Here is a 15,874-nt window from a genome sequence, read left to right on the forward strand (position 1 = left end):
GATAAGAATATGCAGACTTTTATTTTATATAAAAGTAGTCTGTGTGATCCACTTGGGAATCATGGAGGAGTTCAAAGGAGGTTGTGAAGTGTTGACTAGCAACAGTGCAGGGTAGGAGTGTGAAAATAGGCCATAATTTCTGGCTGCAGAAATTTGTGCTTGCCAAGGAACTACTTAGCTACCTCTAACTGCTGACAATGCCCTTCTATCCCTCCTATGGCAATGGGTAAGCACAGAGTTTCACTGCAATTGAAGCTGATCCTGCATTTTTCTGCTTCCTGTGTGATAGAGGTTTTTTTATTTGGCTTTTTTTATAGGTTGGTAAGGCTGATATCCTGGTGGTTGCAGCTGGTAAAGCTGAAATGGTGAAAGGTGAATGGATCAAACCTGGTGCAATCGTAATAGACTGTGGAATTAACCATGTGCCAGGTGCGTGAGTAACCTATAAAGAGTGGGGATGTGTTTATTTGTGTATAAATGCAGTTGCTAAGTACATAGATACTGTTTCCTTGGTGTTTCTAGTCAATGTAGGTTCTTTCTGTTTTAAATCTGCCTTAGGCAATGATGGCAACCTCTGAAGATGCCCAAATAGAAAAAGGTTGGTCTCAAGTACTGTCCTAAAGCAGATCAGTGTCAGTTTTGTTTCTGCCTTTAATGAGGCTGATGAAGGAGGAGGCACAGGAAACACTACAATATCCATGTAATTTGCTGCAACTGCATAGTGAAGTCTTGCTGCTCTGGTCACCTGTGAGTGGGCAGTGTTGCTTTCATTACTTTGCAGTTAGATCTGATTAAGCTGTTTTGTTTGAAATATGTAAGTGGCAAAAAGTCTTAAAGTAGCTGTGGATTTGTTAAATCACAAAATTAATTTCTTAGGCTTGAGTAGCTGTGTTCTTGAAACAAAGTTCTGCAAGTGTATTGGTGACAGTGGCTCTGGCATAGAATAAAGTGCTTGAACATAATGATTTTAGGGTAGAGTTTCACTTAGCTACTCCTTCCTTTTAGAGGAGGAACAGACAGTCTGGCAATTTCTGTTTTCATCTCATTTTAAATCCAAATTACAGATATTGAATGATATGGAAAATTAGTCACCATCCAGCTATCTCTATGCTACACCCACAAAGCTTTTAAAAGGTAGTTTTCATAATTAATCAGTCACTTTGTTGCCATTATTTAATGTAATGTAAAGAAATTTCTTTTCAGCAGTCTTGTTCCTCAAAGATGTCACCGAGTTTCATTTAAAAACATTAGTCCTCTGTCTAATTAGAATTAAAAAGTTACCTGCTGATGCTGTTTGTTGCTTGACATTTGTGCCAAGCTACCCAAACTTAGGCAACTTGCCAAACCCCACAGGGTCACTGCTGATTTACATGAAGCAGAATGTCTTGGAGTCCCCCCCCCAAACGTATTGCAAATAGAACTCCCATTGTGTTTTCATACATATGATGGTATGACCTTTTCTTGAGGCTTGATGTAAACTCCATACCTGAGGACACATCCATGTTTCTCTGCAATTTGTCTGCCTTGGGCAGTGCACTGAGATCTGAGCTTCTTGTACAGCCCAGCCAGGTACATGGCTGGATGGTGTTGTGAGACCTAGTCCTCAGGGCTTGGTCAAGTGCCATGGAAGTTTCTAGATTTCAAAATGATGGATGCCACAGACTTTTCTGTGTTTTTCTGAAGCTGCTGAGGTTTTTTATCTCCTTCTTTCCTTCAGACAGGTTGCAAAAATTTTTCAGATTAATCTGGGAAGTTGGTGCCAAAACTGTGGGAATTGCAGTGCTCCAGAAAGAATGGCAGGTAGCTTGCCAGCTTCTTCAGCTCCTTCTCTGTGCAGACAGAATATTGCTGCTAGCTCTGATGGTGCTTTGAATGTTGCAGAAGAACTAGCCTAGTGTTCAAATACCTTACTGTAGCTGTAAGTGCACTCAGCTGGGTACCTTCTAGGTGCAGATGTGATTTGCAAATCCAGGTGTCCTATACAGGCAGATCCCAATATGATTTTACATATCAGGACTTCATGCAGGCCTAGCAAGTTGAAGTTAAAAAAAGCTGTAGCCATGGAGCACCATGCAAATGCAGTGTTGTGCTTCTGTATGGACAGTGGAACTCCCAAGACTGCCAGTTTTGAGGCTGGAAGAGGCAGGTTAGGCACATCTGGCTTAGTGTACATGTATACCACAGCTGAACAGAATTTCTTGCAGGTCTCCTGGCAAAGAGTGAGAGGACCTTCTGAAACCTCTCTTACAGCAAACAAGTGTATCTTATTCCCTTTCCAGACTGGGTTGTATCTGTTTGTCTTCATTGCTCCTGAAGTTGCAGTGCTAGTACAGCAAATATTTTTAATGCCTTATTCTAGGCCTGTAAAAATTGCTCTTCTACAGGAAGGGAGACCAGTGTTGGCAGAGGATATTCCTAGAGATGGCATGGTCTCTGGAGTGTCCCTCTCCACATCCTGATGGAGGAAGCAACCCTGTTCAAAGTTCTTCTCCAGCTAGAGCTGCAAAATCCCATAGCAAAGGAGAACCTTGAGCAGCAAAGGAGGATCAGCCCCTCTGGATCTTGGTGCCACGCTCTTCAAACACCAGAGGAGCTAGAAAAATATAGAAAGCCCTGACTTTGTGTCTTCATGTACAGGGAATCAAGCTGGTATCACAGGCATATAAAATCAGATTATGTTGAATCCCTCAGGAGACACCTTTCCCAGTGGTGTCCAGAAAAGGAAGCAGACTTGCAATCACATGGCTTCATGCTTGCTTCACAGAGAAATGTCATGTATTACCTTGTGTGCTTGAAATCATATATCCACCAGAGACATGTTACAATTGCATGTATATTGGCACAAGTTGGTTGGGAGTCATGTGGATATTCCCAGCCCTTGTCTGGTGAAAGTAGGACTGTGAATTAGCTCTGGTTCAGAAGCTGCATTCAGGCTTTCTCTCATGCAGCTGTCTCTGGAGATAGATGGAGATCATCATCCCTGTTCATTCCATGTGTGCAGGCATGTCCTTCACTTCTTTGACCTCAAAGTCCTTCGATGTTCTCTCTCATGTGTTCCATCTGGCTAGAGAGCCTACTGGACCAAAGAACCACTGGGAATTATTATAGTGTCACTGATACTCTCTGTGTTACTGATACTCTCTGTAATTTGTTTTTTTTTTTTTATGAGATGATGAGCATCAAGAAAGTGAAATATTGGAAAGAGGTAGAAAGTGTTATAAGTGAGCTTTCCTTCAAAATAATATTTTAAAGTATGAAAATGAATAGCTCCAAAGTTGTGTGCAGCAGTGCTTGGTGCAGATGCATGGAGAAGGCCTGGAGGGTTTTTTTGGCTTGTGCTCTTCACTGTGTTGAGTAGCAGATAAGGCTGTTTGTGTTTGGAGAGGCTAATTCATCTCTTGTTTTCTTCATTCTTAGGCAGGGAGTCTTCCTGGCCAGGGTGGCTGGTAAGCCTGCTTGGCATCCTTGGAAGAAAATAAGATTATGTTATTTGCCTTTTGCAACCTTAATTAAACTGAGCTCTGGGCTTAGAGGCCAGATTGGTCTGCAGTTCAGGCAGCAAAGCTGAGAGAGGCTGTAGAAACACTTTTTAGCAACTGTGATGTTGTTCAAGCTCTGAACTTTAGGGAAAAGAAGTGTTGCTTAAACACAAACACAACAAAACATCCAAGCTGCTAATTGCCAGTAACAATGCAGTTAAAAATTAGTGTTGGCAGGAGCTGCTTTTGTTCCCTCTGCAGTTTTATCATCATCAGCTGCTTGGGTGTTTGATTTCTCTTCTACTTCTCCCCCTCACCAAATGTATGTAAAAGTTATTATGTATGTAAAAGTTATTGATTCTGCACTGTTTAAACATACACTTGTTGTATGCAATGCAAAATTTCAATTTAACAGCACTAAGTCTATCTTCAGGCTTTTCACACTGCTGAAAAATTCCCTAGCATCCTCATATCTGTGGATTTGCCACTTAAATTTGCCTCTTTTTGATATGCTCTGTCTTTAATCAGAAAGCTCCTTAGATGACTGTGTTAGTTTACTAATGCGTTTTATCTTTTTCTCTCTTCACGAGTGAGCTTAAAGATCACTACTGGAAAAAAGAAGTGCTATATCTGCTTCTGAATTGTCAGGTCATACAGTGTAGCAGGATATAGCAACTTTTTGATGGACACAAAGGAGATTATTCTACTGGAGCTCTCTTAAGCTACCTGGGTGCTTTGGTCAAGACTCTGATCTCTGTGAACTGCAGTGTTTACTGGTTATGTTTAGAATGGCAATTAGTAACTGAAAAGATCATCACTTTCTTTCTTCAGGTTCTGTAAAGTCAGGTGATTTTATCCAATACTAAGGCCCACATTACCTCCAAAGTGGAACAGAGCAAATGTATACCTGGACTTTTGGAACAAGTCAAATATATTTCTTCTCACTCTTCTAGACCATTGGTTAGAAGGTTTAGAATGCCAATCCTTCAAATTGGCAGCCATACTAATCCATCAGAACATTACAGCAGGACCTGCAAGAGGGATGGTTCAGGTGATATATCTATGGTATGGCCCATTTGTGTTTTATTATTGCACAGACATGAGATTTGATCTGTGCTTCGATCCTTCTGCATTTGTTTTGAAGTCATCTTCAGGCTGCTTCTTGGTCCACGTGCTATTGAGAAAACAATTGCATCCTCTAGGAAAGGGATATCTGTCTAATGATACTTAATGGGAAGATGTGTTGCACGAGCTGTTTGCACTCTCTGAGTGAAGAAGAATGACAACAGCTTCATCTTGTAATGTCATGTTGTTCTAACTTTTTCTGTCTCTTTACATCTTCCTAAGTGCGCAGCTTGTGTTTTGTTTACTCCAACAGAGGGAATGACTTCAGCTTGGTGAAACATGATGTTTGACATACTTTTTCCTTAAATCTCCAGACACCACAAAGCCCAGTGGAAAAAGAGTTGTAGGAGATGTGGCATACAATACAGCAAAGGAAAAAGCTTCCTACATCACACCAGTTCCTGGTGGTGTTGGGCCTATGACTGTGGCCATGTTAATGCAGGTATGTGGGCATCTGCTGAACATCTCCTTTATCTCCTGTTGCCTTTGGGGTATGTTGCTGCTGACCATCAGCACACTGCCAGAGCAACTGGTTCTTTCTTCTTACTATTACAGTGGTCTGATTAGGATTTCCAGTTTCTAGTCCAAGCAATTTGGATTCAGTTAACTAAGGAAGAAGATGGGCCTTAAGGAAGTGTTAGGACAGAGAGTTAGTGAGAAGCAGGCTTGTCTTACAAAGCTCTGGCTGCAATTCTAAAACTGTCTGTAAGGTGATTTGATAAAAAGAAGAATAACAATATTAAGCCAGCTCCCTCTCTTTCCTGCTTTGCTTAAGAAACCTTTCTGGCACAGAACAACTGAAAGAATCCAATGCACTGGGAGGATGGATGGATGGATGGATGGATGGATGGATGGATGGATGGATGGATGGATAGATGGATGGATAGATGGATGGATGGATGGATGGATGGATGGATGGATGGATGGATAGATGGATGGATGGATGGATGGATGGATAGATAGATAGATATGGTGGGGTTTTTTTTCAAGATAATTGTGAGCATAATATAAAATATAATTCTGGGGTTTAGTGAATGCTTTAGTCAGAACACTTTGTGTTAATCCCAAACTGAGGCAGGTGGGAAGGGACAACCTTTCTGAGTCCATTTATAAGCCAGCATGGTTCATCCAGTAGTGGTTGCTGTCATGGATTCTCATACACATTTTAGAGCACAGTGGAGAGTGCACAGCGTTTTATGGAGAAGTTCCAGCCTGGAAAATGGAACATCCAATACAACCAACTTTCCCCAAAGACTCCTGTTCCAAGGTAAGGCTTTCAAATGAAGCCACTGGCAGTGTTCATGCAATACAGTAGTCACTCCTATTCCCAAGCTTTGCATTATATGGGGCATGTAGACTATGGCTGGTTTGGAGAGAAGCAGAGAGGAAGCACTGTGAGACCTTGCTAAGGGAGTAGAGATAACCTCCTGTAATGCTGTAACATTGTTGGCTTGGGACATCCTGATAACATTTAGGCATAAACATGGACTTCCACAGACTCTTAAGGTCACCTAGGTAGTTGCTGATTCAGCAAGCAGCAAGATAGTTGTATTTTGGGAAAAATCTGGTTTGACAGGGCAAAAACCTAGCCTCCTGAAATAGGAGCTGTTGGTGTCAAGTCCCCAAGGAGCACTTGAAAAATATACAAACTACCATAAGGGAGCATAGCACATTGCCTACAGAAAGGCATTCTTGGATTGGAGGTGAACTGGTATGGGGAGTTTTTTGTTAGGGTGGGGTTTGTGTTGTTTTGGTTTTTTTTTTTTTAATTTGTTGGGGGATTTGTTTCTTTTTGTTGTTGTTTTTAAGGGTGAACTCTGAGGATGTGTCTATTGTACTGTAGACAGTATCAGTGGAATCGATTCATTTAACTAGGAGGGTTTTAAGCTTTCCTTTTAAAGTATAGATTGGGTGTTTGTAGCTTATGCTGTCCAGAATTGGAGAATTTGTGTGAAGTGTGACTTATAAATTGACCTTTGTCTCTTTAAGTGATATTGAAATCTCACAGTCTTGCATACCCAAACCCATTGATCAAGTTGCAAAAGAAGTTGGCTTGTTCCCTGATGAGGTGGAGCTCTATGGCCATACTAAAGCCAAGGTTCACTTGTCAGCTCTGAAACGTCTGAAAAACCATCCAGATGGCAAATATGTTGTTGTTACTGGGTAGGTATTTCCTTAACTGAGGCATCACTTGCATTATGTTGAGGTGAAAATAAATTTTATTTAGTTGTTGTATAACCTTTTGGTAAAGTGACTGTATGGGGTGCACTGGGTTTCAATAAATCACACTGTGAAAATCTAGTGGTTTGGGAAATAGGTTTGTCTCTTGTAAATAGTGGGAATTTAGGTTAACATTTTTGTCCTGGAGATGAATCGTTTTACTCTGCAGGTCAAGGTTCAGAAGGCAGCCTGAACCATACTCAGAGCTCTTCTAGTCTAGCAACCTGCCTTCAACAGTAACTAGCAAGATGTTTCAGGGGAAAGTGTTTGGCAATTATGTGATAATTTGCCAATCTAATTCCAGTTTCAAACTGGTGAAGATTATCTGAAGCCTAAAGCAATCCAGAATTCGAGTTGGCATTAAGTACAATCAGTGGGTGGCTGTTTTATACCAATAAATGTTTTGAGTCTCACCCACTTCATTGTCTGTTCTGCTTTTTCACTGTAGGATTACTCCTACTCCCCTGGGAGAGGGGAAGAGCACCACCACTGTTGGTCTTGTTCAAGCCCTAGGAGCACACCTTCAACAAAACGTCTTTGCTTGTGTTAGGCAGCCTTCTCAGGGGCCAACCTTTGGGATAAAAGGTATGAGCTGCTATGTTGCAGCTGGAGAAAATGGGGAAAGTTTGCATTAAGAAATCTTCTGATGCATCACAGTTCTACATAATTCCAAATCACGGTTACAGTTTTACATAATTTGATTTCTTTCAAGAATGAAAAACCTTGGGTAAGTTCTTCAGTGTTGTCTTCAAGTGCTGTGCTGGTATTTAAACGAGGCTGCTTGATAGTAGCTTCCTTCTTAAAGCCATTAAGGAAAAAAATGTAATACCACAGAGGCCTTTATTTGTGTGATTTGACTCTTGTCTCTCTGTAGGTGGAGCTGCAGGTGGTGGCTATTGCCAAGTTGTACCCATGGACGAGGTAATTCCTTATACAAAGCCTCATTGCACATACAGCTCAAAGACCTTGAAGAGATAATGCAGTCAGATAACCTAAAAAATGTTTGTTTGTGGCCTGGTGTAGCACTCCCAAGAACTGGGTGCTTGATTTCAGCAAAGCTTTTCTTAAAAACAAAACAGACAAAAAAAACAAGCCAACAAGCAGCCATTTACAAAGGTAACTGCATGGTCAGGGAACTTAATAGAACTAAGAATTCCCAGATCCTGTTCCCTTGCATTCTCTGCCTTGAATAGCTGCATACCTTTCAGCAAAGTACATCCTGTGCCTCTATTTCCCAGCACTGAAATGGAGGTGATAATGACTTAATAAGTTTTGGAAGCATATTCAGTAGTTCCGTCAGCAGCAGTGGTCACCAGCTCTTCCTCTGAGCTATTTTGGTGGGCTTGTGTTTTAGATTACTAACATGAAATGTGAAAAGGGAAGCTGGGAATCAGTAAATGCCAAAGACCTCAGCCTGTGGGGGGCTGGCACTGCAGCATATTTCTGACGTGACTTGGCAACAAGTAAAATCCTGTGTCTGGGGGCAGGGAATTGAAAGGCACGTGTAGCACGTGCTTTTGTGCTTGTCTCAACTCTCAGAGTAACTGCCTGTGTAATTCTACTTTTGTCTTCTATGCTATAGATTGACACAGGGCAATTCTAAGGAGAAAAGGAGAGATTATCGAAAGGGCTGTTTGTTCCAATTGATGAAGCAAGGCCACAGAAGATAAAAATGTTAAGGAGGCAGAATATTGATTTATTCAGGTGCTGAGAACACTTGTGAATGATAGATGTGACAGGGAAAATAATATTCTCCTGTTTGGGAGTATTAATGAGATGAGCCAAAATACTTGACTGTGTGCAGCAGTGGGAAACAGCCCCACTCTTGGAACTGAACAGGCTTCAAGAACTTCATTTCAGGATGACCCACATGGTATAAATACACATAGTTTTTGTGGGGGTGTTTTAATCTATGCATGTCTCATAAAATCAAAGTATCTGGAGCCACTAGTTACAGGAATGGCCTTAATACATCATACGTGCAGCTTTCATCCTAAAAAAAGATTAGCAAGTGAAAAATTTGAGTTCTCTGCAGAACCAAAGTATAATAATTGCTTCTTGTTGCATATATTTTCACTCCTCTCTCTGGCTATAGTTGCCATTGCACAGCAGCTTTTCCCCCACTCTTAAATATATTACCCCAGGGGTGCTACCACCATTGTTGATGGCTCAGCCTTGGCCAGGGACAGGTCTGTCTTGGAGCCAGTGGCTGTCAGATGTGGGAGAAGCTTCTAGTTGCTCCTCACAGAAGTCACCCTTGTAGCCCACCCTGCCCCACTACCAAAACCTTGCTAGACAAGCCCAATACCACTATCTGTTTTTTAAGATCACAATATCAAGGCTTCAACAATATCCTGTCACAAGGTCTTATGTCATACTATTTCTAATGTCCCCTTTTTATCTTCCTCCTTTGCTGCTCTGCTGCAGAAGGAGAAGATTGTTTCAGCCATACCTTGTACTCTGCTGCCATAGCACAAGTTTGTCACATCAGCTGTATATCCCAACTCATTTGCTGGTGTAGCTACAGTGCAACCAGATAGCTCATGTAGACAAACCCACTCAAATTATCTTTAAGTGAGGTAGAACCAAGAAAACTACTAGCAGTGTCACTGTGTAGTATGGGGTCTACAAGTTGTGCCTACTCTGTGTTTAAGTGGTTAGCTTGTGCAGAGCTCTGTGCAGCCACAGCTTTACTGCTGTTGCTAGTTTCAGTTTAGCTCAGATACCTTTATGGAAGCAGCAGCAGCTTCAGCCTGGTGAATGTGTGAAACTTCTTGTGCAAATCATGAGAGTTGAGTCAGAAGGAAGGTGAGGGAGGAGCAATGCAGATGTGCCATACCATGACTTTATGAGGTGTCAAGGAGACTGTGAGAACTGTTCTCATTAAAAAAATAAAAAGGCAACCCAACAACAACAACAAAAAACTGTTTGGAAGCTTCATTCTGGAAGTTTGTAAAATGACATAAATGTGGGGGAGGCGTTTTTCTCTTTTAGAGAAATTCTTTCCTCTCTTCCACTTACTGCACTGAGCAATCTCTCCCCCTCCACCCTCATCCACTTTAACATTGCTATTAATACTTCTCTCTCCATCTGTCTATGATGAATTGAAATAAATGAAAATTGCAGCTGAGGTAACTGATATGTTTTATGTCCTCCAGTTTAACCTTCACCTCACAGGTGACATCCATGCTATCACTGCAGCCAACAACCTGGTCGCTGCTGCTATCGATGCACGTATGTTCCATGAGCTGACTCAGACTGACCAGGTACCATCCTTTCTTAAGATGAACCCATCCCACTTTGGACAAGGTGTTTTGGGTGTCCCAGCAGTTCTAACTAACTACCTGTTTCATTCTGCAAGGCTCTCTACAACCGTTTGGTGCCCTCTGTTAATGGTGTTAGGAAGTTCTCAGACATCCAGATCCGAAGACTAGAGGTAAGCTCACAGGTTTTGCATTGAATTCTGGTTCTGTTCCACTTATTCATCCTTTATGTAGGCAGATCTAGGATGCAGAAACCCTCATATTGTCTTGTAAGTCATTCTGCTGGTGTTTATTCTTTTACATAAAGTATTCAGAAGTTCAGCACAAAAAGCTGAGATGCATCCCCAAAGGCAAAAAGCATTGATTTAACTGTCCTTATTGTATGCTGTATGAATAATACAGTTGGAAGAGGCAAAGGGATTACTACCCCTTATTAATAGTGTCAATTCAGTATCCTTAATGCCATTTAAGAAAGGACCAGAACAGGTCTCTGTACCTTACACTCAGTTACAATTAGAGATTAATAGTTCCCACATGACAGCTACATAGATAATGCAGCACAAAAAAAAGGCAATTCATAAGACTCGGCAAAAAGAGAACATAGAGATTTCTTTGCCTTATCCAAATTGAACAGACATGGAAAATGGAGAAAACAGCTGGCCCCTAATTCCCTGCTTCTCTTCTCCCCATATAAATTCTCAGTTAGATGAGTAGCCCTGTCATTGCATGGCAGTCCCTGAGTGGATGACAGCTCCTCTGATCCTCAGAAATTAATGTGAACTAGCACACGTCCTTGGCCTGTGAAAAAAAAATGGGGATTAAAAGAGGAGTAATTTAATTTTGCACTGGGCTTGGAACTTCTGGCTAGGAGGACAGCCTGGAGCCTGCTGAATTCATTCCAAGAACAAAAGGGTTTGTACAATATTCAGGCTGGATCAGTTGCCCATTTGGATGTGAGGAGCAATAGTCAGACTACTTGAGAAGCTAAGACTATTTTTTAGCTGACTATAATGTCTCAGCCACTGGAGAATGTGTGGTTTGCTTCCAATGCTGAGCAAAGAAATAATGGCATGTTGCTTGGTTTTCCTGATGGACTGTTGAAGGAACTCTACTCTAACTGCTCTTCTGGTTATTAAATGTTGAGGTGTGAATGGTATGCTAATACTCCAGGAAAAAAAGACTATTTTTTTTTAAAGTTGTTTTCTAAATTATGTGCTTGTAGAGGAAGAGAGCAGATTTTCTTCTCCCCTGCCTTTCGTCAGGAGAAAAATACAACTTTGCTGCCTAGTTAATGGAAACTTTTTTGCATCGCTTTCCTCATTCCTAAGTTTGCACTTGTATCAGGCTTCTTGAGATAATTCTTCTCGCAATTAAGCAACTTGGCAAACTGCCCATTCTCTCAGCATGTTCAGGATCAGCTTTCTGGGATGCTGACAGCCTTGTGACTGAATTGTTTAATTCCTCCTTTGTGCTGCTTAACCAGCGTGCCGAAGGCAGTGTCTTTATATACGTATGGCTGTGTGCAGTGACCCTAAGCAGAATAATGAGAAATGGATGTAAGCATGGGGGGCTAATGATTGGAACAAGGCGTGTAAGAAACTGCAGAGCTTTCTCTCTCTTACTCTTTCTGTAGCTGCTTTGCACTGAGCTTGGTGACAACCTTCCCTAATGAGCTCTATTGTCTGCCTTGCCCTTTGCTAGCTGGCCAGCAGCAAGCTGTGCTCCCAGGTGCACACCAGTACAGATCATTTTACATTGCTCTGCACTAGAAGAAGAGCAACTAAGAAGGCATCCCTTCCTTATTTATGAATATGCAGACACTGCTGTCAAAGTCTCGTTTCTTCAGTGAAAGGTTCTGTGAATCTTTTCCTTATACCTTTTTGTGTTTTATACGTCCTTTCCTTCCACAGAAACTGGGCATAAACAAAACTGATCCTATGGCTTTGACAAAGGAAGAAGTCAACTTATTTGTGAGACTGGACATTGACCCTAGCACCATAACATGGCAAAGAGGTAAAAAAGCCATTAAATAAATGAATTATTAAGGGATAAAATGTGTCAAAAGAAAGATTTGCAAGTGCAGCAGGAAATGTGTTTCATTGGAATATGGGAAGGAGTGCAGGGCTGGCCTCTCCTGGGTGTTTGGTGGGATTGATGCCTGCAGCTGGGATTCCATTCCTAAAGGGTCTGACACAGGGGCTTGAATCTTAATCCTTGTGAATTTGGAGCAGACTTACTAATTATTGCCAAATTTGTGTTTCTGGATTTGTCAGTCTCTGAGGGAATTGAGTTTGGTGACTGCAGCCAACAGCCTTTTCACTTGACTGAGAAAGTGCTGAGTGAGGAGAGGGTTCTGCTCCAGGATTAAACCATGATTTAATCTGCCCACTTGCTCTGATGGGGACAAACATCAAATAAAGGCCAGAAATCTAAAAGTTTAGATTTGTAGGTACCTAAAAGCAAGATCAATCTCTCGTCTGGCAGATTTAATATTTCACTAGCAAAAGAAATTTCAAGTATGGACACTGTTTTTCTGATTTAGACCCCAAGAGTATTGCTTTTTCTTCATTTTATTAAAAAAAAAGTGTTAAATGTGTTCTCCAGAATTTGCTTCATAACCTGAAATGGAGCTGTAGTAGTCTGCCTCATGGGAAATATTTTATAAAATACTTAGAATTTTCCAAGCACGTAGTAAAGAACAGCAAATCTAAGCTGGTATTTGATAGTTTGTGTTTCCAAGGTAATTTGAGTTAATGGGGCTGTGTAAAAGTGCTCTCACTAAATGGTAGAAACTGACCATTTTATCACTTCACCCATAAAATGATAATTTTATTTCTTTTGGGCTGTAATAATTTCCTGATTTCACATTGACTAATGATAGTGAAAAAGCAATTTGGATTATACTAGCAGCTCTGCTTTTAAAGGAGGCTTTTAACTTGTGGTTAATACACACAGAGGGAGGTAGAAACCCTCTGGATGCAGTGCAGGGTCTGCATGGGGCTCTGGGCATCTTTGTTGTAGTTCAGTTTTGTGAAAGAATCCCATTGAGTAGCATTTGCCACTCTGCAGGAGAGGATGTTATCTCAAACTGCTGTTTTCTTCATAGGTGATCTAGCAGGGTGTTCAAATAGGGCAGAGATGTGACCTACAACTTGCAATGTGACTTCTCATCTCTATTTCTTGCAGTACTGGATACAAATGACAGGTTCCTTAGGAAAATCACTATTGGGCAGTCTCTAACAGAAAAAGGCTTCTCACGAATGGTAATTGTTCCCTTTTCTCACCTGTTCCAAAGAATACTTTGAAAAATGTGGTCCTAAAGCAACTTTCTGTAACTCCAGGTATTTCCACCTCTTACCCCAGTACGTTAATAAAGATAAAGCAGAAAGTCCCTTCAGCAAAGCAGTTAGATTTGCTGACAGTGTGGTGTTTTATTGTCTGTTTTTTTGTCTATGTGTCTTTCCTGAATGCTGGTTTCCCTGACTGGGTACATAAATGCCCTCTGTAAATTTGATGCATAGCAATAGCTAATTTTTACCACTGCAGCTGCTTTGGGTGGGATGGATCTGGCCAGAACTAGACACAGTATCTGAGCTTGTTGTCTAGATTCATTATATAATCAATAGAGTAAATTAGGCAACCTGTGCTGTGATTCCTCTCATCCCTTAAGTAACTCTCAAATTAATAGTTCAAATGAATTGTTCTCAGAAAAGCCTCTTTCTATTGATTTGAAATGTCCCTAGGGTGCTTTGCTTCAATAGAGGTGTCTGTGTAATATCACATGAATTTTACCCTTCATTTCCTATAGATTCTGATAATTGTTTTTTGTCATTTACTGAACTGTTTAGTAATAGTCAGATGAGTGAGTAAGCTTAGTCTTCAAAAATATAATTTGTTAGTGTTAAGCATCCATACATGAATCACTAATGGATGTGCCAAGAGAGTGTCATGAAATAGAAATGCAGTAAGTTTTTACTTAATTTTGAAAAAAAAACACCCAGCTTAAAATGACCACATAAGTATGTTCTGAGAGTAATACGTTGGATTTCTTCTATATTGGTATGTCTGGGTTTTTTCCATTTTTTGGTTCTGATGATGATGATTGGCCTTTTTTTCAAGAAATAAATGGAAGTAAACATTACTGCTAGGGGATCTTAATGAGTTCATATTCTTTATTCCTCTCTTGCAGGCTCAGTTTGACATCACTGTGAGCAGTGAAATTATGGCAGTTCTAGCACTCTCTGATGGCTTGGATGATATGAAAAAGAGACTGGGCAGAATGGTGGTAGCTTCCAGCAAGAAAGGACAACCAGTTACAGCAGATGACCTTGTAAGACAGTGACTCAGTTCTTAAATGCCAACTTTTTTCCTATTACTTCTGAAAGTCCTTAGATTGAAAAGCATAGAGACAGTTCTGTACAGAAAAGACTTATAGAAGTATAGAAGACCAAAGATGAAATCTTAGCCCCTGGAGTTCATTAAGATTTTTTTACTTCAGTGTGGTTAGCACCATGCCAAGAGAGTCTGTGTGTCCATGTGATCTGGGCAGGGAAAAAGGATCTGTTGTGATGTATGTTTGTTAAGTTGCAGCTATCACCATAGTATTAATGGGGAAATACATGGTGGTGTCCAGATAATAAGCATATGTGCAACTCAGAAGAGCTTGGAAGAGCATCATGCTGGCCATCCTGTTTCTCCCCCAAATGGCCCATCAGCACGGCTTCAGGGGAATAGCCTGTGCCCCAGACATTTACTCCAATAAATGCTTTGAAGATGGCAACCCTGTTTTGAGAAGGAAAGGGGAATTGAGACCTGGATGTCAACCAGGCCCTATCACTTGGCCTCGAGGTAGAGAAGAGGCTCAGGACCATTGCACCACTCAATAGAGATATGATATTGGTGTTTACTGCTGTCCTGTGTAGCAGATTTTTCACAGCCTGCTTTGCTAAGACAAGAGTATTACAAAATCATGTGATGTGGGGTTCATGGGGTTTGTTGGGAATTTTCAAAATAAACTTTTTCAGTGAGACAAGAATCCACAGGGTGGGTATCCTGACCTGTGTTTCCAGCAAGGTGGGCACAGCACTAAGGCTTTTGATGTTTTGTTTGTGTTTGTTTGTTTTCTTGGTTTTGGCAGGTGGTTTTGTTTGGTTTACTTCTTCCCAGGAAAAACCTAAGAAGCAGTAGGTCAGCAATGTGGCCTCACTCTGGCCTTGCAGGAGAAGGGGCTAGACTGGAAACAATTTATTTGTAAATGTTTTTATGCGAGGCATTTGTTGAAAATGAGGGAAGGCATGTGCCAGAGTTCTGTAGGCAGCTTTGACATCCTAATTCCTACTGCTAGCATGATGCTGGTTTAACCTTATGTACCCGAGTTTAACTCTTCTGGAAAAGAGACTCTTCTGCTTTCCATCATCACTGGGGGGCAGATGGTGCTTGGTAGGGAGTTGCACTGAATTTTATGTGGAGTCCAGGTGATAAAAGTCTAATATTGATTTTTTTTTTTACCTTTTTTTCTTTTGTCTTTTATTTTCCTTTCTTTTCTAAACAAATTGTTTAATTCTGTCCGTTTCAACACTGTTAGGGCTGTGTTACATACTACTCATGCAGGCAGAAACATGGTGATTGCAGAGACCAGACTGGCACAATAAGATGTCTGTGTCCTACTGTGGTATAACCAATGTCATGAGTGTGCCACCAGCAAGCTCAAAGAAACTGGGAAGATATGTGGAATCAAAAACTGGCTACAGGTTTTAAGAGATGGGATGTATTGAACATGCCACTGAG

General features: G+C 41.0%; 1 protein-coding gene across 4 annotated transcripts in view; it reads left to right on the top strand.

Annotated features, from left to right (window-relative positions):
- Positions 1–15,874, top strand: part of MTHFD1 (methylenetetrahydrofolate dehydrogenase, cyclohydrolase and formyltetrahydrofolate synthetase 1) — a 40,067-nt gene that overhangs the window by 11,064 nt on the left and 13,129 nt on the right. For 3 of the 4 annotated variants that reach the window (XM_071745351.1, XM_071745349.1, XM_071745350.1), the window contains 11 exons: positions 318–429; positions 4,919–5,046; positions 5,774–5,871; positions 6,594–6,767; positions 7,273–7,409; positions 7,699–7,745; positions 9,983–10,090; positions 10,186–10,260; positions 11,998–12,100; positions 13,274–13,350; positions 14,277–14,417. In XM_071745351.1, coding sequence (XP_071601452.1) covers positions 318–429; positions 4,919–5,046; positions 5,774–5,871; positions 6,594–6,767; positions 7,273–7,409; positions 7,699–7,745; positions 9,983–10,090; positions 10,186–10,260; positions 11,998–12,100; positions 13,274–13,350; positions 14,277–14,417 — 1,200 coding nt within the window. Of the gene's footprint in view, positions 1–317; positions 430–1,778; positions 1,801–4,918; positions 5,047–5,773; positions 5,872–6,593; positions 6,768–7,272; positions 7,410–7,698; positions 7,746–9,982; positions 10,091–10,185; positions 10,261–11,997; positions 12,101–13,273; positions 13,351–14,276; positions 14,418–15,874 lie in introns of those variants that run through there. The other variant, XM_071745352.1, reaches the window with a different exon arrangement.

Source organism: Heliangelus exortis, chromosome 5, assembly GCF_036169615.1.
Source record: "Heliangelus exortis chromosome 5, bHelExo1.hap1, whole genome shotgun sequence".
Taxonomy (NCBI): domain Eukaryota; kingdom Metazoa; phylum Chordata; class Aves; order Apodiformes; family Trochilidae; genus Heliangelus; species Heliangelus exortis.